The sequence below is a fragment of the Leucoraja erinacea genome, chromosome 19 (assembly GCF_028641065.1).
Source record: "Leucoraja erinacea ecotype New England chromosome 19, Leri_hhj_1, whole genome shotgun sequence".
Classification (NCBI taxonomy): domain Eukaryota; kingdom Metazoa; phylum Chordata; class Chondrichthyes; order Rajiformes; family Rajidae; genus Leucoraja; species Leucoraja erinaceus.
The window spans coordinates 11,365,708-11,391,653 of NC_073395.1; the positions used below are offsets into that span (position 1 = coordinate 11,365,708).

Consider the following 25,946-nt stretch of genomic DNA (forward strand, 5'->3'; position numbering starts at 1 on the left):
CCTCTGGGTACAAAGACAAGGCCTCTGTTGCGGACAGATCATTCTGTATCAGGATGAGGGAGGTAGCGTTACAAAGATACAGGGTGCAGAATACAGCTCTCAGCATTATAGCACAAAATCGACTGGTCAATCAGCATCTTAGGCGGAAGAGGAATCATGGTGTTTTGGGTCAAGACCCTGCATCGGTCTTGATTTATTGATGCCACTATATTGCAAGGTAGCAAGGAGTTTAGATAAAACAGTAGCATTAACTAAATTACAGAATGAGACTCTGGAACTGAATCTATAACATTAAAGAGATGTGGACAGCAGCATTGTGGAACCTAGCTTTAGTTGCTGAGGTAAAATAGCAAATATAAACTCCCTGGCTCTGCACGGTGCTTCATCTAACTTTCTGCAGAACGACTGGGATTTATGTGCAATATCAAAGACTTTGAGTAACCGAAAAAGCCTGTGGTGGTGTCATTTTATAGAATCAAAACATTTACATCATATTCCCTCATGGATAGATGGGCACCTGCTTTCATCTCAGAGTTTAAAACTGGTTTAAAAACTGAGTTATGTCTACTGATGGAACAGTTTTTATGGAGAATGAATACCCTTGGTACTCTCTAGATCCCCACTTTTCAACATTTGGCTAGAGTTCAAGTCTGCCTTGAGAAGATGGCTGGTCTTAGAATCCCTCACAAGAAAAGTTCAGCTGAGCTTCAGACAATGCTTGCCTGTTTTTCCAAAAACACCCCTTGATCTTTCGGACCAGGAGAAGCTTGGTGGTCCATAAGGTCCACCCAGTCCATCTCACCAATCAAAGACAACAAGCATTTACCCATGGGAGATGCAAAGTGCTGGAGCAACTCAGCGGGGTCAGGCAGCATCTCTGGGGGAAAAAGGATGGGCGATGTTTTGGGTCAGGACCCTTCTTCAGACTGAAAGTAGAGGAGAGGGAACCAGAGGTAAGAAAAGCAGGGCCACAACAGAAGACCAAGGAAGGGCTGAGCCCATAATGGTCCATTGTTGGCTGTGAGAGAGGTGATAACAAAGGGATACAAGGATACGAACTATGGAACTAGCAGGACGGCTTGTGTGGGGAATAAGAGAGAGAGAGAGAGGGAATGCAAGGGATTACTTGAAATTAAAGAAATCAACTTTTATACTGCTGGGTTGTACGCTGCCCAAACAAAATATGAGGTGCTGGTCCTCTCATTTGTGTGTGGCCTGACTCTGACAGTGGAGGAGGCCCAGGACAGGAAAGTCTGTGTGGGAATGAGATGGGGAGTTAAAGTGTTTGGAAATCGAGAGATTGTGCATTTCCCTTTCTGCAATACCGATGTGTTTCAATACATCAATTTTTATTTCACTGGATTCCTTAGTTTAGTTTAGTTTAAAGATACAGCGTGGAAACAGGCCCTTTTGACCCATCGGGTCCACACTGACCAGCGATCTCTGCTTATTAACACTATCCTATGCCCACCACGGACAATTTTTTTTACATTCACCAAGACAATTAACCTACCAGCTTCTACGTCTTTGGTGTGTGGGAGGAAACTGAAGAACGCGGAGGAAACCCACGCAGAGAACGTACAAACTCCGTACAGAATGCACCCGTAGTCAGGATCGAACCCGGGTCCACGGCGCTGCATTCGCTGTAAGGCTGCAGCAACTCTACCGCTGCGCCACCGTGCTGAAGCTTCAATAACCTTCTCCACGGTAAATAAAGATGAGATGTATTCATTTAATGCCTCGCCCAGCTTCAGTGGCTCCACACATAGATGCCCATGCTGATCCTTAATGGAGGTAATACAGTGAAAACTCCAACCAACCGGCAGCAAAGTGGTTGAATGATACTGAGCAAATTAAGAGAAGTCGAGGACCACAATAAGGTTGCGGCCAAAAAGAGATCAGAGCTGGAGAATTCTTTAATACAGGGCAATACGGTGGTGCAGCGGTAGAGTTGCTGCCTTACAGTGCCAGAGACCCGGGTTTGACCCTGACAACAGGCGCTGTCTGCATAGAGTTTGCATGTTCTCCCCGTGACCATGTGGGTTTACCCCGGATGCTCCAGTTTCCTCCCACACTCCAAAGACGTACAGGTTTGTCGGGTAATTGGCTTTGGTTAAAAATTGTAAACTGTTCCAAGTGTTTGGGGTGATTGCTGGTCGGCACGGGGCACGGGGCTCAGTGGACCGAAGGGGCCAGTCTCCACGCTTTATCTCTAAACTAACACAGTTGCTATGCTGTTTCCTTCTCAAAAGCCCATTTCAGGAACAACAGGTTTCATTGATATTGTGAGCACGTTGACATTTAAAGTCTACTTATGGGATGACAATCAATATTGTTTACTTAACTGGAGATTAGTATTCAGTTAAACAGCATTGGCAATGCTTGTCAATACGAGCTCAGATCAGAGCAAAAGTCACAGCACCTTCTCAACGGCACTTCACTCCGCCCTCTCCCACCTCGACAACAGAAACACTTATGTAAGAATGCTGTTCATCGATTACAGCTCAGCATTCAACACCATTATACCATCTAAACTGATCACCAAACTTGGTAACCTGGGCATCGACCCCTCCCTCTGCAACTGGATACTGGACTTTCTAACCAACAGACCCCAGTCTGTGAGGTTAGACAAGCACACCTCTTCAACCCTCACCCTGAACACCGGCGTTCCTCAGGGCTGTGTGCTGAGCCCCCTCCTCTACTCCCTCTTCACCTATGACTGCACACCTGTACATGGTACTAACACCATCAACAAGTATGCAGATGATACAACGGTGATTGGCCTCATCAGCAACAACGATGAGCTGGCCTACAGGGAGGAGGTCCAGCCCTTAGCTGCATGGTGCGCTGACAACAACCTGGCCCTTAACTCCAAGAAGACCAAGGAGCTCATTGTAGACTTCAGGAAGTCCAGAGGCGGCACGCACACCCCCATCCACATTAACGGGACGGAGGTGGAACGTGTTTCTAGCTTCAGGTTCCTGGGAGTCAACATCTCCGATGACCTCTCTTGGACCCACAATACCTCTACTCTGATCAAGAAGGCTCATCAGCGTCTCTTCTTCCTGAGGAGACTGAAGAAGGTCCATCTGTCTCCTCAGATCCTGGTGAACTTCTACCGCTGCACCATCGAGAGCATCCTTACCAACTGCATCACAGTATGGTATGGGAACTGCTCTGTCTCCGACCGGAAGGCATTGCAGAGGGTGGTGAAAATTGCCCAACGCATCACCGGTTCCACGCTCCCCTCCATTGAGTCTGTCCAAAGCAAGCGCTGTCTGCGGAGGGCGCTCAGCATTGCCAAGGACTGCTCTCACCCCAACCATGGACTGTTTACCCTCCTACCATCCGGGAGGCGCTACAGGTCTCTCCGTTGCCGAACCAGCAGGTCGAGGAACAGCTTCTTTCCGGCGGCTGTCACTCTACTCAACAACGTACCTCGGTGACTGCCAATCACCACCCCCCCCCCCCCCCCCCCCCTCCAGACACTTATTTTCTTTTAATTCAAATCGTTCGCTATGTCGCTCTTCAAGGGAGATGCTAAATGCATTTCGTTGTCTCTGTACTGTACACTGACAATGACAATTAAAATTGAATCTGAATCTGAATCTAATTTGCTCAGCTTACATTGGTTCCAGTGCTATGTTTTTATGCTTGTATTGTTAATTCAGTCAATGTGCTGCCTCTCCATCACTGAAGTCCCAGCACTCAGCAGCTACTCCAACAACAGAGGACAACTGATATCGAGAAGCTAACTGATTTCATAAGTTATAGGAGCAGAATTCGACCATTCAGCCCATCAAGTCTACTCCATCATTCAATCATGGCTGATCTATATTTCCCTCTCAACCCTATTTTGCTGCTTTTTCCTCCAATAACCCCCAACATCTGTACTAATCAAGATTGTGTCAACCTCTGCCTTAAAAGTATCCATTGACTTGTCCTCCAGAGCCACATGTGGCAATGAATTCCATTGTTCACGACCATCTGATTGAAGAAATTCCTCATCATCTGCTTTCTAAAGGCTCGTCCTTTTATTCTGAGGTGAGGCCTCTGGTTCTAAACTCCTCCACTAGTGGAAAAATCCTCTCCACATCCACATTTCCCAGGCCTTACACTACTTGGTAAGTTTCAATGAGGTTCCCCTTCATCCTTCCAAACTCCAGCGAGTACAGGCCCAGTGCCGTCAACGGCTCTTCATATTTCAAGTGCTTTGTGGGAAAGTCCTTCTGCAAGTCCAGATATAACACATCTACTGGTTCTCCCTTATCCACTCTACTAGTTACATCCTCGAAAAATTCTATAAGATTCGTCAGACATGATTTACCTTTCATAAATCCTAATGTGAATTTATGGAATTCCCTGCCACAGAGGGCAGTGGAAGCCAAGTCACTGGATGGATTTAAGAGAGAGTTAGGTAGAGCTCTAGGGGCTAGTGGAGTCAAGGGATATGGGGGGAAGGCAGGCACGGGTTATTGATAGGGGACGATCAGCCATGATCACAATGAATGGCGGTGCTGGCTCAAAGAGCCGAATGGTCTCCTCCTGCACCTGTTTTCTATGTTTCTAAATGGATGAGACTTTGAAGTGTGATAAGGAATTACATGGGCTGCTCTCCACCGCCCTAGTCCCCCATGCAAGTTAATGATTTTAATAATAAAAAAAAGCAATCAAAATTCCACTCCACCCAAACTTTCCTTTGACAGCCTTTGCAGTAGGCCCGATGTAAAAAAACAGTCCATCTGACATGGAGATTGTCCTTTCCCCTTTCTGTTCAAATTTCCAACCAAAGCCAAACTAGCCAGCGTTTCTCATTCAAGCTTACTGATTACTGTTGGGCAACAGCCGAGACTGAAGCAGAATGATCCAAGTCTCATTCCTCATTCAACGGTAATGGTGAAGGTAGACAGAAGACTTTGAAGAAGGGTCTCGGCCCGAAACGTCATCCGTTCCTTCTCTCCAAAGATGCTGCCTGTCCCACTGAGTTATTCCAGCATTTTGTATCTATCTTCGGCTCAAACCAGCATCTGCAGTTCTTCCCTCCCGATAATGGTATAAAAACCCCACCACATTGTCTGCAGTAATGCAGCACGGAATCGCCACACTAGTCATCCGGAAATTACTGGCTCAAACTCCACTGTCACAACTTGACGACTCTTACAACAAACCCAGAAACACAGAAAGTAAAGCTGCAACCAGACAACGTGGCCTCAACACCATCGGAATGATGCAAGATCCCAAACTGCCTATTAACCTTTAAAGAAAGAAACTAAAGAAACTTGTTGTCCTTGGCTTATCTGGTCCATATGCGAATCCAACCGACATTCATCTCAACTCTCCTCTGAACCCGCCGAGCAAAACCAAAAGTTGGCAATAAAAGCCAGTCTTGCCATTGATGATGCGCTCCTGAAGAACCTTCCTTTTAAAAGTCAAAACTTTGTGGTAAATATATTTGCAATGGTACTGCGTATATTTTCCCAGCAAACATTTCTAGCCGACATTTGACCACAGCAAATGAATCAAACTATCCTTTCATCTTCAAACTTAAAAACATTTGCCTGAAAAATTACTGTTGGCAAAGCCACACGACATCCTTCCAACATCTACTTTAAGCTCATTTAAAACAGCCATGTCAATACCAGTGCAGGAAGAGGAGGCATTGGAATCTGATGCAGAGGTTTAAGTTCTTGCCGATTGAAAACAGTGACAGAAGCTACTGGACACAAAGTGCTGGAGTAACTCAGCAGGCCGGGCAGCATCTCTGGGGGACATAGATAGGAGACATTTCAGGTCGAGACCCTTCTTGGCGTGATGAGATGTTAGAGGCATTATACAAGATAAGGGGTTATGCAATCTGAAGTATAAACAAGACAATATTTGACTGAGGCTCGAGAAGGGATAGAAGGGCAAGGAGTCACTAATGGAATTCAGACCCAAGCTATAATCAAGCCACACAAATTGATTCCTTGCTGTGCAGATGATCCAGACTTCAATTACTACTCGTGTAAGAAAACAAAAAAAGAGAGTTTTACTCTCAAAGGGACTGATTATATTAAATGCATTTTTATCTGCAGAAATCTCAGTGCAATTGTCAAACACAGGCAGCTTCGAAGTAAAGACAGTGTTTTTAAACTCCAGTCTTTTGGCCAAGCCTGCAGCTCCTTGCATAGTTTCCAGACTCTGTACTCTTCAACTCTGGCATGTGCGATGCAGTAATTGCTTGCATGTATTTGGAAGACGAACAAAAGCTAAACGGCCTCCAGTGAGTGTGACACACAGCAGCCACCATGCACAGTACAATAACCAATCGGGCCACAGGTTCTGCATTCACTGAGCAGACAACAGTGTGGACATTTGGTGGAGTTGACATTTTTTTTAAAGAAATGTGTGTCAATTAGCAGTCAAGTCGATGCTTCATCATCCATTCTGTCACTTTATAGAATCAAACAACATGCCCCATGGTCTAACATCAAGCTGCAGATAATAACAAATACTTTGTGGAATAAATGGTGGCAAGTAACGGCACTCTCAATGGACTTGTACCTAAATACTGAAGACATTTGCATGCACTTTGTTCATAACATTAACGGAAGTATAAATTAATTTTGTTCATTTAAGACCTTCATTAAAACAGCGGACAAAACTATTAAGCTACATAGCGTGGAAACAGGTCTTGAGACCAACCAAGTCCACGCCGACCATCGATCACCCATTCACACTACTGTGGTTCTGTTACCCAATCTTCTCATCCACTCCCAACACACACTGGGGGCAATTTGCAGAGGCCAATTAACATACAAACCCGCACGTCTTTGGGATGTGGCAGGAAACCGGAGCACCAAGCGGTCACAGGGAGAACGTACACACTCCACACAGACAGCACCCGAGGTCAGGATGGAACGTGGGTCTCTGGCACTGTGAGACAGTAGCTCTGCCAGCTGCGCCACTGTACTGCCCCTCACACACCCTTTCATGGACTGATGCAACTTCAGTATAATTTGAAGCCCTTGTAACATGACTGTAAATAACAGCAGAGAGAGCCAAAGTGGGTTTTTAGAAATTACTCCATAAATAGCCAAGAACCTCTGCAGAGACAGGCTATACCATTTATCAAATGTATAGAAACTCAGAGGAACAAAAAGGATGAAATATACTGGGATGATTTGTTTAAAAAAAAACATGCTTATATTTGAACACATTTGAACCTGTATCAATATCAATATACTGAATAATGCAATGAATTTCACTGATGCTTCCACTGATTATAATCTAATTTCACAACTTGGTTTCCCACGTGGTGAAATTTGCTGGAGACATAGAGTGATATAACATGGAAACGAGCCCTGCAGCCCAACTTGTCCAAGTGGACCAGGTCGACATAATGGGCTAGTCCCATTTGCCTGCATTTGGCACATTGCCCTCCAAACTGGTTTCGATCTATATCACTGTCCAAACATCTTTTAAACATGGCAATTCATGCACTTGTATAACATACTCCGGCAGCTCATTCCAGATTCGGAATACCATCTGAGTGAACAAGTTGCCCAAGATCGTGCCTAAATCTCCCCTTCCTTTCTCCTTAGGCCTATACCGTCCAGTTAGAAATCTCTAACCTGGGAAAAAGATTCTGAGCGTTCACTTTATCCATACACCTCGTGATCTTGTAGATTTAAATGAGGTCACCCCTCAGCTTCCTATACGCCAATGAAAAATGAGCCTCTCCCTATAACTCAAGCCCACCAGTCCAGGCAACATCTGGCGAGTCGTTTCTTCGTCCTTTTCAACTTTATAATATCCTTGCTGCAGCTGGGCATCGAGAACCGCACACATTACTCCAACAGTGGTCTCACCAACGAGTGGTACAACTGCAACATGATGTCCCAAGGCTTGTCCTCATTGCCCTTCCTAATGAAGGCAAGCGTGCCAACTGCATTTTTCACCATGACAGTATGGCGTCAGGGATGAAGCTTGCTTCGGCAGTGACCAGGCCTCACAGTGGGGTGAACTCATGAGATATACTTCATTTACAGTGGAGTCCAGGACCGGTTGGGAGCGCTGTCCCCCGTCCTCAGGGCGCATGTGCGGTGGAGCTGGCGATCCCGGGGTTGGCCCGGCAACTCAGTCCTGGTTTCGTAGAGGGAAGAATGGTGATCTCAGGCTACCCCGTGCAGTTCACCTTTGCTTCACGAGGAGGCACGGACGGTCTCAGGTACACCCTGGAGATCTCAGGTTTTTCCTGGCAGCTCAGCTTTGGGCTTGAAGTAATCCGACTCACCCCTTCGAAGGAAGATGCACCGATACTTCCAGTTCCCAACACTCTCCAGGGCTCTACCATGCACCGTGCAAGCCCTGCCTGGCTTGACCTACCAAAGTGCAACACCCCACACTTGTTAGAGGTAAATTCCATTGGCCAACCTTCCCAATCTAGATCGAGCCACCTTAATTTCAGCTACTTTAATTTTTCACAGCCAAAAGAACCAATAGAACACGTATATCTGGCTTTGTATAAATTGGGCAGGAGCAAGGCTGAAACCACCCCCCACCCATATTTATTCTTCACTGAAGTCAATTTGGATCTTTGGTCACTGCAAGCTGAAGACTGTGAGAATTGGCACGAACCAATGTGTTAAGTGGATGATTCAAAGTTCTTTAACAATCTGCTTCTTGGGAAATGCAAACCTCTCATAAATGTGTAGCCTGTTTTATGTATGTCAGCAATAAGAACATAGTATGCTGGACTATCCACAAGATTTCATTAAATGTTACATACAGGAAAATGGAGATACTTCGGAGGATGTGAATCTTTAATGATTCAATTGTTGTTTATTATCACCTACAATATACCAAGGTACAATGAATTTCTTTTTTGACATAGTTTGGTAAGATTATTGCCATACGCAAGTACAATCCCCAATTAAGTACATAATGCATAGAAACAGCCCACTGAGTCCATATGTAAGAGTCGCCAGGTTTTGCACCATTTTCCAAGTCTAGGCTGCAGTTGGTTGGTCTAGGCTGCGGTTCTTCTTCAGACAATACGTTACTGTGGTAGGCTAGGTGCATCCCTGCTTTTCATCTTACTCTGCCTTCTGTCCTCTCACCAGCTGCTCATTCGTCAACCAAAACTCCCCGTTCTCTATGACCATTCTGCTCAAATTCCCTTGTTAACAGATTCCCGTTCAGTTCTATTCTCAACATAGCCTGTTGATAGGATTGACGGTAATTGAATGTGCTAGATTGAAGCAGCCAGAAGCTGGTGTGGAAAAGTGCAAGTATCTAGGCGTGGTCAAGGGAGTGGAAATACAGACAGTAATCACCCAGAGCGTTAAAACCACACGTTTATGTTGCAAGAACACGGATGGGTCTCAAAGGCTACGGCTCACTTACGGCTGCCTGTGAATGGAAGATGGAGTAAGATTTACACTGAGGAACTAAACAGCCACATGGAGGACAGACTATAGATGCAAGGAGGAGGAAAATACTACTATTCATAAATACATTGAAGCAGAGCAATTTATAGATTGGGTTTCCAATTTATTGTGAACAATTTGATCCAAGACTTCATTTTCTTTGAGAACAAAACGCAATCAATTTGAGAGTTTTTCAAAAGATTAAATGATCGTGGAGATTTCCAGTAGGAGGAGAATCGAGTGCCAGAGGCCACCGCCTCAGAATAAAAGGGCATGCCTTTAGAATGGAGATGAGGAGGAATTTCTTTAGGCAGAGGACGGTGAATCTGTGGAATTCATTGCCTTAGACGACTGTGGAGGCCGTCATTTTAATGTGGAGATTTATAGGTTCTTGATTAGTAAGGGCATCAAAGGCTACGGCAAGGCAGAAGAATGTGGTTGAGAGGAAAAATAGATCAGTCCTGATCGAATGGCAGAGCCAGCATGATGGGCCGAATGGTATAATTCCGCTCCCATGCATATCTCATGGTCTTAAGACTGATAACGTTTCTCTCCTCGGCTGTTTGTTGGATTAGTGCGGTCACTCAGACTAAAACCAGGCAGCACACAATATGCAAGACTTCACCTGCTGCCTGAATACAGCAGGTTAAAGCTCTGAAAGAAACCAAAACTCTTCGCATTTGGTCCCTGATGTGATATAGCCGCCCAGCTGTGAAAAACCCGGATGAATTATAGGGAATTTCCCATAGACCTTGCCATCTCCACAAGGCTAAGAGAAAGAGAGCACTCAGCTAAAAACATCTACTTTCAACTTTTGCGTCTGGGAGCGGCTAAGCCCTTCAGTTATAAAATATTAAAGAAAAACAAACACGAAAAGGGGAACATTTTGGGAGAAGATTAATCAAAAGTAACATGCCTTACTTTTGGCCATTTCTCACCAAACTACAAAGATAAGAAAGGCATCTAAAATGACATATTCTAAATGCATTTTAAACCGGCGGTTTTGACTTCCTTTTTCCATTAAACCATTGATTAATTCTTCAGACCGGTCACTGGGGGTTTGTGCCTTTCAAGTCTTTTGCATTCTGTCATTGGAAGCCTTCTGAGACTCGAGCTCTCTTTCGCTGCTGTGTACCCCCTTTATCCCAATGATTTCTTTGTCGCTACTTTGTCAACGTGCAACCTGAACTCGTTAAAAGTATGGAGATCGCTCATCAAAGGAAGTGTGTCACGTTGAACAAGGAACGGGGGGGGGGGGGGGGGGGGGGGGGGGGGGGGGGGGGGGGGGGGGGGGGGGGGGGGGGGGGGGGGGGGGGGGGGGGGGGGAAGACAAAGACTGACAGAAAGACAGAGATAAGGCCCCATAAGCATCATTAAAATGATACAGACCTAGTTGCTCTGCAAGAGAAAGTCAAAGGTTAAGAGTGTTTTATATTGTCACCTGTCTTGAAGCTGAACAATGACATTCTTACTGGCAGCGGCACAACAGGTATGAAGATAGACACAAAAAGCTGGAATAACTCAGCGTGTCAGACAGTGTCTCTGGAGAAAAGGACTAGGTAACGTTTCAGGTCAGACTGAAGAAGGGTCTCGACCTGAAATGTCACCTATTCCTTTTCTCCAGAGACGCTGCCTGTCCCGCTGAGTTACTCCAACTTTTTGTGTCTATCTTCAATTTAAACCAGCATCTGCAGTTCCTTCCTAGATATGGAGACATATACATACACATATTCCTTTCTCCATGGGTGTGTTTCTGTGTCTGTCTGTATATACATATACACACATATATACATACACACACACACACACACAAATATAATAGTGCAAAGACAAAACAAAGTCCCCAAATCTATGTAGTCCTGAGCTTATTTGGAGGTTGTAGTGTTTAATAGCCTGATGGTTGTAGTGAAGAAGCTGTTCCTGTTCCTGGACTGTTTTCAATCCACTGTACCTTCTTCCCTGACGACAGGAGTGAAATGAATGTGTGGCCAGGGTGGTGTGTGTCCCTGATGATGCTGGTTGCCTTTTTGAGGCAGCGACTCCTGCTGATCCCCTTGATGGTGGGGAGGTCAGTATCCATGATGAACTGGGCAGTGTTCACCACTTCTTGCAATCTTCTTCATCCCTGCACATTCGAGTTCTAATAACCAACACCCAATTAATTTTATCTCAGTAGAATACTGAAGTTAGTTAATCAACTCTTGTCCTCTGTTGAACACATCAATGCTAGCTGACATTTATTTAGCTCCAAGCTCCCAATCCATATTTATGTTTCAACTTGCTCATAAAATACGTTGGCCACATCAGTGGAATGATGGTCCGGAGATCCGTCACCTAACCCCATCCCAATTCATTCAGGAACGTTTTCCACCACGGTAACACCATGGACAAGTTCCCTGGACCAAACATCTGTACAGACAGGCAGAACTAACAGAGTAACTACATGACCATTGGGTTTTTGTCAGTTCACCTCCTGCATCAAGCTCAATCCTAGTGCCTGTTCTTAACAATAGTCTTGGCAATAGGTGGGCTTTAAGCCCTTTCACCAGTGGATAAACTCACCAGAGTATGGGGGAAAGAGGAGCACTCAGTCTTAATTTGAATGTCTAATGCCCAGGACTGAACAACACAAAAAAAAGATTGAATTATAGGAAAGAGGAAAAGAAAAAACCTGCAGAAAGCTGAAAATGGGAAATAAAAATAGGGAATGCTGGAAATTCTAGGGTGGCACAGGCATACAGCAGTAGAGTCACTGCCTCACAACGCCAGAGATCCACCTGGCCTCAGGTGCTGTCTGTGTGGAGTTTGCATGATCTCCCTTTGTCTGCTTGGTTTTCTTCTGGGTGCTCTGGTTTCCTCCCACATTCCACAGACATGCTGGTTTGTTGCTTCATTGGCCTCTGTAAATTACCCCTTGTGCGTAGTGAGATAATTAGTGTGAATGGGTGATCGATGGATGAACTTGGTGGGCCGAAGGCCCAGTTTCCATGCTCTATCTCCGAACTAAACGAAAACTCAGCTAGTCATGCAGCATCTGTTAATCTTTCTACAGATTTAGCATGACCTGCTGAATATATCCAGCATTCTCTGTTTTTGTTTTAGATTTCCAGAAGTTGCAATTTTTTGATTTCATGGACTTTCTGTGTGTGCATGACACTTGCTCGGTGTTACTTTGCTTGTGGTATCTATATCCTCGGGATTAATTAGAGAGCATGTTTTAGTAGATCTAAAGGATGCCGCTTGCTTGGCACTTCCCAGCCCTGAAGAAGCAGTAATCCCCGCAATATTTTGCAAACTCTAAGCCAACTTGACATACAGTGTAAGCTGCCGAGGTAAACAGAGAGAGAGCAAGGCCAAAAAGGTGCATTAAACTAACAGCAGCCAAACCCTTCAGAGCAGTCATTGTAGGTCACAGCTGGCCAACAGCTGTAAGCAGAGAAATTCCACAGGGAGAAGGTAGAACGCAAGAGCCTTCCACTTGCAGCAAATGACGGTCCGCCTGGGAATATTGCGGGGTCCTGTTTCCGCTCAGCTTGGAGGCTCGCTGGTACGCGGCAGCAGGGAGATTCGGGCCTGGGATTTCTGTGCACCGTGATTTCAGAGAGCCTTTTCCAATTAGAGCTCTTTCGCTCTCTCTCTCTCTCTTGTGCCTCAAGATCCAAGCAGATTTTTGCAGCTTAGCAGCAACAAGCTTCAAACGAGTTGCTGTGAACAGCTGGAAACCTATACTGAAGGGGATTCAGCAGAAACTTCAATCGGCAGGCCGCGGCAGCCTTTCTAATCTAAACAGGCACCCAGTTAACTTCAGCGTCAAGAATGTGGCAAACTCACTGAAATTGGAGAGGCAGGGTGCTGCCTCCAAAGGGCATTTGTCTTCTCTCTTTTCAAGGCCATCCTCGATTCAAACTAATTTGAAACTTGTATATAATACCTACACCACACTGCCTCACCCCAGTCACTCCCTCTTCTCCCCTCTCCCGTCAGACAAGAGGCACAGAAGTGTGAAAACGCACACCTCCAGATTCAGTTTTGACACAAAATGTTGGAGTAACTCAGCAGAAAAGGAATATGTGACGTTTCGGATCGAGACCCTTCTACAGACTGGGACAGGTTCCTTCCCAGCTGTTATCGGGCAACTGAACCATCCTATCACCAACTAGAGAGTGGTCCTGAGCTACTATTTTGACTACCTCATTGCTACCTAACTACCCATTTACTATGAAAATTGCCACTTTCATTTCACTGACATCTCGTATGTGTATGTGACAAATAAACTTGACTTGACTACTACCACATTGAAGATGCTTGGACTATTTTTAACTGAACTTTATCTTGCGCTCAATGTTATTCTCTTTATCCTAACTTTGTACACTGTGGACGGCTCATTTGTAATCATGTATAGTCTTTCTGCTGACTGATTAGCATGCAAAAAAAAAAAATATTGTACCTCGGTAAACGTGACAGTAAACTAAACTAAATTAAAGAGTTATAACCATAGAAGAATATGGCAATACCCGTTTACAGCGTAACTCCAATAATCCGGCAATTCAATTGTTCAGAAATCCTCAGGTTCTCGTGTGCGACTCAATGCGAGCTGGCAGGCTGTGTGCAAGTACATGGAGTACATGGCCAGAGCTCATGGCTGCATCTTTAGACAGGTTTGGGGTCCAGAATACCAGGTGTCAGAGCATGGAAACAGGCCCTTCGGCCCAACTTGCCCACATTGGCCAACATGTCCCAACTACACTGCCTGTGTTTAGCCCATATCCCTCTAAACCTGTCCTATCCATGTACCTGTCTAAATGTTTCCTAAACAATGCCATAGTTCGTGCCTCAACTACCTCTTCCAGCAGCTCGTTCCATACACCCACCACCCTATGTGTGAGTAGGTTATCCCCCAGGTTCCTATTAAATCTATCCCCCTTCACCTTAAACCTATGTCCTCTGGTACTTGAATCCCCTACTCTGGGCAAGAGAATCCATGCATTTGCCCGATCTACTCCTCTCATTATTTTGTACAGAGCTGCAGGCACGTTTGCCGCTGGAGCCAAAGTCTGGACAATTTTCTGTTCCCTATAAACTCACCGGGTTCATTGGAAATCTTATCACATTACTGTGTAACACTTTAAACAAAGGAATAATAGCGTTTGGGTATTAATAAGAGTAATATCCAATAGTCTGACAAATCTGCTAGTTCTGAAGCAAAGTCCCAACAAATGCTTCATGTCAGTAACTGAGCAACTCAGAACAGCCGGTTGATTCGGACATCTTTCAATTAGCAGCACTGATTAACCAAGGGCAAACATTGAGCCCATAATTGCAGAATTAGGTCTATCGGCCCATCATGTTGACTCCGCCATTCAATCATGGTTGCTCTGCCTTTTCCACCCAACCCCATTCTCCTGCTTTCACCCCATATATAACCCCTGTACTAATCAAGAATCTGTCAATTTCCGCCTTAAAAATATCCAACGACTTGACCTTCACAGCAATGAATTCCACAGATTCACCACCCTCTGACTAAAGAAATCCCTCCTCATCTCCTTTCTTAAGGTACGTCCTCTTATTCTGAGGCTATGGCCTCTGGTCCTAGACACTTCCCACTAGTGGAAACATCCTCCCCACATCCACTCTATCCAGGCCTTTCAATATTCGGTAAGTTTCAATGAGGCTCCCCCCTCATTCTTCTAAACTCCAGTGAGTACAGGCCCAGTGCGGACAAAAGCTCATCATATGTTAATCTAGAGAACTGCGAGTCATTGCAAATTCAGAAAGGCGGACAAATAACACACAACTTTATAGGCAGATACAGAGCCATATCTCTACATACTTTGCTGGAGAAAAATAACACGTTAATCAGGTAAATCTTCAATCATATCGCCTGGTTTTTCCAAAGGCTGGCTCAGTGTATAAAAAGCAAACAATTCCGCTGAAGTGAAAATATGTTGCTGTCGTCAAACTTTCAGAGCACATTTACCCTTCTAGAAATACCTTCCAATATTTGCTGATCTCTGCTCTAAATGTTCCAAAGTCAAAGACACAGTGTATGTTAGTATGACTCTCTTTACCTCTTGGCTTGAATTCTCGCCAAGAGAATTGTCACGGAATTCTTGACACTTCTTCTGCACAATATATATTACATACAAAATTACCACGCCGCGCACTCCTTGCATTGGCCACGAATATCCCGCCAATGTGATATAATCATCCATCCTGAGGAATTCAAGGAGAAATGAGGAGACCAGCATTTCATACATTTGGCTGAAGGAGCTAAAGGAGAAATGGTTAAGAGAGATAACGCAGTCTCCCTCAGCAAAGATCTACGATTGCAACGCAAAAGTAAGCCAACGAGCACATTAGGCATCAAAAGTTCCCCAGGCAATCAAACTCCCAGCTTCAGTTTCATACAGAACCATCTGGTGCAACAAAAGGCTTGGGTTTATCACGATTGCTTGTTCAGTCTAAGAAGTGTTGAAATATCGTGTGCACTGACATTGCAATTGTTTACTGAACACCCTGGAAAAAAAAAAAATCCAACAGACCCAACTACCTTATGATATATTTTCTGTACGCTCCCCTTCACCAATCGCCTCAAATTAGTCCCAGCAGGGACCATCAACAGCACATCACTTTGTGCAATGTAAAATCTCCTTACGCTGCCACAACTTCAAGTTTGGAAGGGAAGAATCCTTAATTGTGCCGCTGATCTCTTTGTCAAGTGGTTAAACATTTTGTGCACCCTCCACCGATCAAATCCTGCAGGCAAGCTCAAGACGACATAAGCCCTGCAGCCAAATCACTGCCTGTTTATTTTTCCTGGGAGGTCTACAAAGCATTGAAGGGATTTTCTTTCCTGAAAATTGCCAATGCTTCACATCAGTAGAAGATGAAATGTTTTTTGCATTAAGCTCAAAGTGAGCACAGCTTCCTTAAAAGGAATTGTGGAACGCGTTCAGACAAGTTGGTTGAATTGCCGACATCAGTACAATTAGCCACATCTCCCCTACCTCGATGATCCTGTCGTGAACTTGGAGTCCATCCGGCCTGTTGGCGGGTCCATTCTCCGTGACTTTGGAAACATAAATGACTTCGCTTGAAGAATCGTCCTCGCTGTTCTGCAAAGCAAAGCAAGGGGAGAGTCAGAAGGGGAAAAATACCAAGGGGAACAAAACATGGAGACACAGGGAACTAGATGCAAGTTTAGAAAAAGAAAGTGCTGGAGTAACTCAGCGGGTAAGGCAGCATTTCTGGAGGACATGGATAGGTGATATTTAAGGTTGCTTAAACTCCAGGCTTCAGGGACTGAACATCTGTATTTCTACCTGCAGGATAGAACTAGCGTACGGCTGTTCGCTGGTCGGCACGGACCAGGTGGGCCGAAGGGCATGCTTACACATTGTAGCTCTAAACATCTCTGGTGAAGTTGATCACACACAGGGCTGGGATGTGGGGTCAGAATTTGGACAGAGGGAGGAGTCTAAAAATTTAGTGTTTATAAAATGGAATCAGCAATATTAATAAATGCACCACAGGATTTATCTGGGTCTCTAAAAACCAAAATATATTGATGTCGTTACTTTCAACAGAACCACGGTCGTTAGGGTGCCTCTGCTTCCTCAGAGCCAGAAGGCTGTGGGCTGAAAATCTACTCCAAGGATATGAAATGTTAAATCTATTGGGACCCAAGTCTATCCTTTAAACTAGAGGGCTGAGAGAGAGGCCCAAGTCAATGTTGGAGTTAAAGCAAGGAGCTTCTCTAAATTCCCTGGTTATTCTTTAACCAGCATGCTTAATAAATCAGGTCACATTATTACTTGTGAGATTTTAACATATGTAAATTGACTCCTGAGATCCTTACATCTCATCAGAACTTCACTGGTAGTATGGAGTGTTGGGACATTTGGGGCCACCATACTTAGTTTAGTTTAGAGATACAGCGTGGAAAAAAAACCCTTCGACCCACCATGTCTGCGCCGACCAATAATCACCCCGTACACCCAGTTTTACCCTTCACTCTAGGGACGATTTATAGGAGCCAATTAACCTACAAACCGGCAAGTCTTTGGAATATGGAAGGAACCCGGAGCACCCGGAGAAAACCCACACGGTCACAGGGAGAACGTGCAAATTCCATACAGATAGCACCCATAGTCAGGATCGAACCTGGATCTCTGATGCTGTAGGGCAGCGATTCTACCGCTGTGCCACCCTATTGCTGGTGAATCTCTCTTTGGATAACAAAACCCAGGAATGCACACAAGTTATTAACTTCAATAAAACAGCGTTGAAAGTACTCCAGTTATTTTTTTTTTTTCCAGAATTTGTTGCGATTTGGGGAAATCTATCAAACTTTATGTTGATCCGCCCTCGTGCCAATAATTGCGATCTGTATTTGAGGCGAAGAAGGAAAAACGTGCAAGTAATTATTTTTAACTCGCAGTTCCTCAGTGCCTCTGCTGGCTGCTCTCAAACTGGAATGCTGCTCCAGAAACACACCTGCACACTCCGTGACAGATCAGAATGTCAAAAGAGTTGTTTAAAATAGCTCACTGATGGCAACTAAAAATAGGGTGGCGGATAGAAAAGAGCATCCATTAGTCTAAGAGGCCAAGTGCTGCATCTCTAACACTCCCTCTTGTCTCAGTAGAAGTATAAAGCCAGGACCTCCTCTTCCAGTCAATCATTCAGCCAATTGAGTCCCACCAAACAGAAAAAAACATGTTACAAATTAAAACCTTGACAAATCACTCATTGGCGCATTAAATTAATGCCAGTGACGTTTTTTAATTTCAGAAATAAATTTTATTCAGGATAAAAATGACAAACTTAAAGAACCCATACAAAAACTTGTTACATTTTAATGTTTTTGCATTCTAAAGTTTTAGCACCTGATATCATATAAAACACCTTTACCCCCCATGGGGGATATCCCTTCCCTTATTTGAGGGATGTCCCCACCGGACTCTGCCCCTTAATGCCCAGCAGCAGCAGAAGAACTGAAGACAGTTTTCTCCCCAAAGATTAGTTTAGAGACAGCGCAGAAACAGGCCCTTTGGCCCACCGAGTCTACATTGACCAGCGATCTCCACACATTAACACAACCCTACACACACTAGGGACATTTCTTCCAATTTAAACCAAGCCAATTAACCTACAAACCTATACTTCGTTGGAGTGTGGGAGGAAACCGAAGATCCCGGATAAAACCCACGCTGGTCACGGGGAGAACGTACAAACTCCGTACAGACAGCACCCACAGTCAGGATCGAACCCGGGTCTCTGGCGCTGTAAGGCAGTAGCTCTACCACTACACCACCCACAGAGAGCCTTCATTTTTTTAAAGTTCAAAATAAACTTTCTTCAGAATAAAAAAAGATCCAAAACAAAAACTGTACAAAACATTGACGTGCGGCTCTCGTTACGAGTCCCCGTCCTCCTATTTTGCTTTCAAGTAAAGTAAACCCAGATTCTATTGCCTCCAAAGCCAATACTCAGTTCAATCCAGATGATGAAAACAGAGAAAAACGCTTTTGGGATGAGGTCATTATTTGAGACAATTTGCACGTTTCCAAATTGATGTAACATTTACAAAAACAACCCATTGTCTTACATCTGTGTCCCCCACCCACCCACCAGAAATACAAGATTTCATCAAGGGTTAAGGGTCATGCCATTCATTTGCTGAGCGCTGTCTGTGGAGGGCTCTCAGCATCGCCAAGGACTGCTCTCACCCCAACCATGGACTGTTTACCCTCCTACCATCCGGGAGGCGCTACAGGTCTCTCCGTTGCCGAACCAGCAGGTCGAGGAACAACTTCTTTCCGGCGGCTGTCACTCTACTCAACAACGTACCTCGGTGACTGCCAATCACCACGACCCCCGGACACTTATTATTATTTATTCAAATCGTTTGCTATGTCGCTCTTCCAGGGAGATGCTAAATGCATTTCGTTGTCTCTGTACTGTACACTGACAATGACAATTAAAATTGAATCTGAATCTGATTTTGTATTTTGCCCTTACATTTGACCTCCCAGAGTGCAACACACCTCATACTTGATTGGATTAAACTCCACCCATATCTGTAGCTGATCCATATCCTGCTGCATTCTATCATACCCTTGCTCACTGGAGTGAGAAAGGAAGGGGTGGCTCTGTAATTGCTTTCCTCCCTAGTTTTTTGTCAGTACGAGGCCAGCCACGTTGTTTGGACAATATGAAAGTCCATAGTTTGATCAAACTTTCTTCAGCCCGGCGGCCCAGCTGACCTGCGCCGTGGGCGAGTCCGCACCAATCATCAGCCACAGTGTTCGCTCATGGTACATGAATCTTGGTTTTTTTATACTCCCCAATACTTAACTTCTCCAAGATTCTACCACTTATCTACACACAAGGGGCACTTTATAGTGGTCAGTTTACTGCATGGGCCACGCATACAGTTGGCCGAAACCCATGCCTTTTTATGCAACGAGAGGAAAGTGAAACACATAGAGGAAATCTATGCAGTCAGAGTGAGAACATGCAAACTCCACACAGCTGGAGCTGTGAAGGAGAAGCTCTGCTAGCAAGACCACTGTGCCGCCTACATCAAGGGTGTAAACCTGTAACCTCATTCAGGTGCAAGTGCACTGCCACTTAGTCACAGCTGACTGATATCAGTTAGTATCAGTACATTATGTGAGATCTTAAACAACGGTCTTAATCCTTGTCAGAAGAATGAGGCACAACATGAAGTGATTTGATCAAATTAATCATTACTTCTGGCCAACATTGTTCTTTCTCCCCCCCCCCCCCCCCCCCCCCTCTAATTAAAGAGATTTCCTACAATGGTATTTAATGGCAACTCATGCACAAATTCACAAATCGCAGGCATCAACAGGACAAGAACTAATCCACTTCAAACTGCAGTTAATAAGCTAGCTTCTGAAATGAGTTCAATGCCTTTCCAGCCAAACTACAGATACACTGTAGACACACATAGAGTCACTACAGATACACTGCAGCTGCTTTATCTTTCAGCCGGGACATTAAACTGAAACTCTCCTGCCCCAGTTTCCAGACGAGCATCCGTCGACTCTCAATGAAATCAGCGCAGTGGGGGCATTTGTAGAGCACCTTTTGCAACTTCAGTGTTCTCGATCCTGGATAGAGTGAGTGCATGCTGCACAGATGTTTCCACTAGTGGGAGAGTATAGGACAAGAGGGCATAGCCTCAGAATAAAAGGACGTACCTTAGAAAAGAGATGAGGCCGAATTTCTTTAGTCAGAGGTGGTGAATCTGTGGAATTCATTGCCACAGACAGCTGTGCAGGCCAAGTCAATGGATATTTTTAAGGCGGGGATTGACAGATTCGTGATTAGTAAGGGTGTCAGGGGTAATGGGGAGAAGGCAGGAGAATGGGGTTGAGAGGGAAAGACAGATCAACCATGATTGAATGGTGGAGTAGACTTGATGGGCCAAATGGCCTAATTCTGCTCCTAGAACTTATAAACATATAAACCTAACAGCTAATGAAGTACCTGTACCTTTGATATATATAGTCGTGAGTGGCACAATGGTGCCACTGGTAGAACCACTGCCTCGCGGTTCCAGTGACCCTGCTTCAATCCTGAACCACAGCCCTGTCAGCATTAGACATTAGAGATACAGCAAGGAAACAGGCACATTATCCCAATGGCAACCAGGTTTTCTTCGGGTGCTCCAGTTTCCTTCCTCTGTCCAAAGTGTGCAATTGGCAAGTTAATTGGCTGCTGTAAGTTGTACCAAGTGGCAGGTAAGCACTCTGGGTGAGTGGCAGATTGTGGAGGGGTGGGGTAAATGTGCGGAGATTAAAGTGCGGTTAGTGTCTTTGGTGTTTGGCATGGACTGGTGACTTGAATATCTGACTATCCATCATTATTGTGCACTCGCTGGTGAGATCCTACCATGCACAGCTTCCTACAGTACAGCACAGACCTCAGCCCAAGAACACTTTATTGGTGGTAAAATGCTTTGAGGTGCAATCAAGAGAAAATGTGTTGCTGCTGATCTACAAAGCGCAGCAGTAGAGTCGCTGCCCTACAGCGCCAGAGACCTGGGTTCGATCCTGACTACGGAGTTGGTACGTTCTCCCTTTGACTGCGTGAGTTTTCTCCAGATGCTCCGGCTTCCTCCCACAATCCAGAGACGTACAGATTTGAAGGTTAATTGGCTTTGGTAAAAATTGTAAATCGTTCCTGGTGTTTAGGATATTGCCAGTATATGTGGTGATACTTTCTCGGCACGGACTGGGTAGGTCAAAGGGCCTGTTTCCTTGCTCTAATGCACGCCTCTGCAGTAGACAACGTGCTAAACTGCTGCAGAATAAAAGCTCTGCCTCCTCTCTTTCGTCAGCGGGGACCCTGAAGCCATCATTACCGCAACAGTCCAGCCATAGCATTCTCAACAGCCTCCAACAATACATGAAAGGCAAAAAAACAGGCTTGCCCCAGGGAATAAGCACTGCATGTTCCCATTCAGGGCAATTACCTGTATGGCAGAGAATCAGTCAGTATTGAGTATAGATGTTGGGAGGTCATGTTGCAGTTAGCACAAGACGTTGACGAGGCCACGTTTAGAGTATTGTGTTCCGTTTTGGTCACCATGTTGTAGCAAAGATGGTGTCAAGCTGCAAAAGGTGCAGATAAGATTTATGTGGATGTTGCCAGGACTCAGGGTCCTCAGCTATTGGGAGAAGTTGAGCAGGCTGGGACTTTATTCCTTGGAGCACAGGAGGATGAGGTGGTGACCTTATAGAGGTGTACAATATCAAGAGAGGAATAGATCGGGTAAACACACTTTTGCCCAAGTTTGGGGAATCGAGAACCAGAGGACATAATTTTAAGGTGACAAAAGAAAGATTTAATAGGAACTTGGACAAAAATGCTGGAGAAATTCAGCGGGTGAGGCAGCATCTATGGAGCGAAGGAAATAGGCAACGTTTCGGGCCAAAACCTTTCTTCAGACTTGATAGGAACTTGATGGGTAACTCTTTTACACAAAGGGTGGGTGTATAGAATGAGCTGCTAGAGGAGGTGGTGAGGCAGGTACGATCACAACTTTTAAGAAACATTTAAACAGATACTTGGATAGAACAGGTTTAGTGGGATATGGGCCAAACGCAGGCAGGTGGGACAAGTGTGCATGGGGTATGTTGGTTGGCGCAAGTTGGGCCGAACGGCCTGTTTCCACGGTGTATTACTATGACTCAAGTAACTGGTTGAACTTCAAGGAACTGAAGGCAGTTTCTGACTTGTCTGGGAAATTAGCTCAGTATCAGGATACAGACCCTCAGCAAGTACTCAGATCTGTATGTAGGGTCTGAATAATAGAAATCAGCAATGATATGCATTGGAGTTGCAAGTGTTCACCACAGGTATAAACAAGTGAAGGAGTCTAAAGCCTCAAAAATAGTCTGCATCATAAGCAAGGAGGATGGCTGTATGAAATCGCATTCATACTGTAGTTTTGTTTAATTTAGCGATACAACATGGAAACAGGCCATTTGGGCCACTGAGTCCACACCAGCCACTAGTTCTGTTATCCCACTTTAGTATCCACTCCCTATGCACTAGGGGCAATTTACAGAGGCCAACTAACCTACAAACCCACACGTCTTTGGGATGTGGGAGGAAACCAGAGCACCCAGAAGAAACCCACGCCGTCATAGAGAGAAACAGCAAACTCCACATAAACAGCACCAAGGTCAGGATCGAACCCGGGTCTCCAGTTCATTGAACGAATGGTAAAAATTGGCCAATTTCTTTTCCCACAAAGTCAAAAGTGTTGTCATGCACTAGTGCTTTTTATGTGCTAAGAACGGGGTACTGATTGGGGATGATCAGCCATGATCACATTGAATGGCAGTGCTGGCTCGAAGGGCCGAATGGCCTACTCCTGCACCTATTATCTATTGTCTAATACAGTCTTGTAGTAGAGCTTCATATGCACGTGGTCCATGTACATCGATAATTGAAATACCATGGAACAGTGCAGCAAATTATCAACCGGACACTGGCATTGATGATTACAGTAAAATGCAACGTGGGAGACATAGAAACATAGAAAAACAAATATAGAAAAATAGGTGCAGGAGTAGGCCATTCAGCCCTTCGAGCCAGCACCGCCATTCAATATATTCATGGCTGATCATCTAAAATCAGTACCCCGTTCCTGCCTTTTCCCCCCATATACCTTGATTCCTTTAGCCCTAAGAGCTAAATCTAACTCTCTCTTGTTTCTCCTGTAATCATCCAGTGCACATGCTGGGAGTGAGATTAGGAAGTACCACTACACACCAACAGAAACGTGAGATTTGCTTCACTTCAAATGCTCGTCGATGCTCAATCAATTGTTGATTTTAAATCTAATCTTGAAAGATTATATTTAGTCAAAGATACAACATAATCCAGGGAAAATGGTCAGAATATGGGGGCAACATTTGCCCATGAACTCACTGAAAATTGAGACAGACTCAAGGGGCCGAATGGCTTTTCAACCTGGATTTTCGCATCTGCCCAATGGGATAACTGGACCTCAGTTTATGATCCCATCCATTACAGAGGTCATGTGCAGGAAGGAACTGCAGATGCTCGTTTACACCGAAACTAGACACGAAATGCTGGAGTAACTCAGCAAGTCGGGCAGCGCCTCTGGAGAAAAGGAACATGTGACGTTTCAGACAGTCTGAAGATGGTTTCCGACCCGAAACATCACCTGTTCCTTTATTCCAGGGATGCTGGCTGACCCGCTGAGTTACTCAGCATTTTTAATCCATCTTCAATACAGAGGTCGTGTTATTTTTGGATGAAAGTGTTGACCTAGATTTGATCGGACTTTGTCACCAGGACATGAATGTTAAACCAGTAAAGAATGCTTAAGTAGCACTCTTACCATCACTGGAATCCTGCTCAAATAAACTTGAACAGCAAACATTCGGTAGCTGACAAAGCAGGAGGAAGAAACATGCATTAACATAACCTTCACTTTTAAATGTAACACATACAAAGCACCAATGCTAAGAACACAAAGTGCTGGAGCAACTCAGGTAGCATCTCCAGAGGCATGGATAGGTGACGTTTCTGTTCAGGACCCTTCTTCTGACTGATTGCAGTAGAGTAGAGGGGGGTTGGGGGAGAAGCTAGAAAAGAGGTGGGGCATAACGAAGTCTTGCAATTGGACACAAAGTGCTGGAGCAACTCAGCGGAGTGTGACATTTTGGGTGGGGACCCTACTGCAGACGTCACTTATCCATTTTCTCCAGAGATGCTGCCTGACCCGCTGAGTTACTCCAACATTCTGTGCCTACCTTTGGTATCAACCAGCATCTGCAGTTCCTTTGGATAAAAGGAATGGGTGATGTTTCAACTTCGAGTCTGAAGTAGGGTCTCGACACGAAACGTCACCCATTCCTTCTCTCCAGAGATGCTGCCTGTCCCCGCTGAGTTACTCCAGCATTTTGTGTCTATCTTTGATTTAAATCAGCATCTGCAGTTCCTTCCTACACATTTTGGCTGCAGTTCCTTTTCATTACAAGTGATAGGTGGAGACAGGTGAGGGGATGGCTCTGAGCACCAATGCTTGTCTACAGTGACCCAGACTGGGTAAAAGTACATTCACCTCACAGGTGGGAATATCCATTGTCCTTCCAACCAGAAAGCTGCTCCGTATTTTCAACCCAATTTAATGAAATATGCTTTGCCCGCAGTATCTCAATCACTGCCCATTCCAGACTGCAGGAATGTGTGCTGAGGGATGCACTGAAGCTTAGTCGAGACAATGCAAAGGATTTGTGTGGGGGAAGACCACCATCTAGGGTCCTTCCACTGCTGGACATCGAGTCAGGTGGGGTCACCCCTCAAACAAGGGTAGGAATATCACCCCAGAGAGTCACGAGTGGCTAGGGTATTTTGTTTAAAGATAGTTTAGTTCAATTTAGAGATACAGCTTGGAAACAGGACCTTCGGCCCACCGAGTCCTCGCCAACCAGCGATCATCGCACAATAACACTATCATACACACACTGGGAACAATTTAATTTATACCAAGCCAATTAACCTACAAACCTGGACGTCTTTAGAGTGTGGGAGGAAACAGGAGCTCCCGGAGAAAACCCATACAGGTCACAGGGAGAACGTACAAACTCTATACAGACAAGCACCCGTGGTCAGGATCGAACCTGGGTCTCTGGCACTGTAAGGTGCTCTACATCTGCGCCATCGTGCCATCATTTAGGTGGATTGGATAGATGTGAAGACTGAGTATAACACTTTTGAATGTACAGAGAATGTGTGACGTGTTTTTGAAGAATTTTTGTTTTATATATTTTTTTTTAACACTGAATAAAGTTGATATTTGAAATTAAAAAGAATTGAAACACTGCAATTCCGAAACATTCCCTGGAGGAATCAGCTGCTGTAGGCACGAGTGGATTATAAATACTACCAACGGCTCACTTTATGATTAATGCGAACACTCATTATTGGAACTCCAATGGGAATTTTGTTCACTTCAGACGT

General features: G+C 44.9%; 1 protein-coding gene across 3 annotated transcripts in view; it reads right to left on the reverse strand.

The window, feature by feature from the left end:
* The window catches only part of LOC129706212 (PDZ domain-containing RING finger protein 4-like), a 318,827-nt gene that overhangs the window by 280,819 nt on the left and 12,062 nt on the right, over positions 1 to 25,946 (reverse strand). For all 3 annotated transcript variants that reach the window (XM_055650281.1, XM_055650279.1, XM_055650280.1), the window contains one exon: positions 16,418 to 16,525. In XM_055650281.1, coding sequence (XP_055506256.1) covers positions 16,418 to 16,525 — 108 coding nt within the window. The remainder of the gene's footprint in view (positions 1 to 16,417; positions 16,526 to 25,946) is intronic.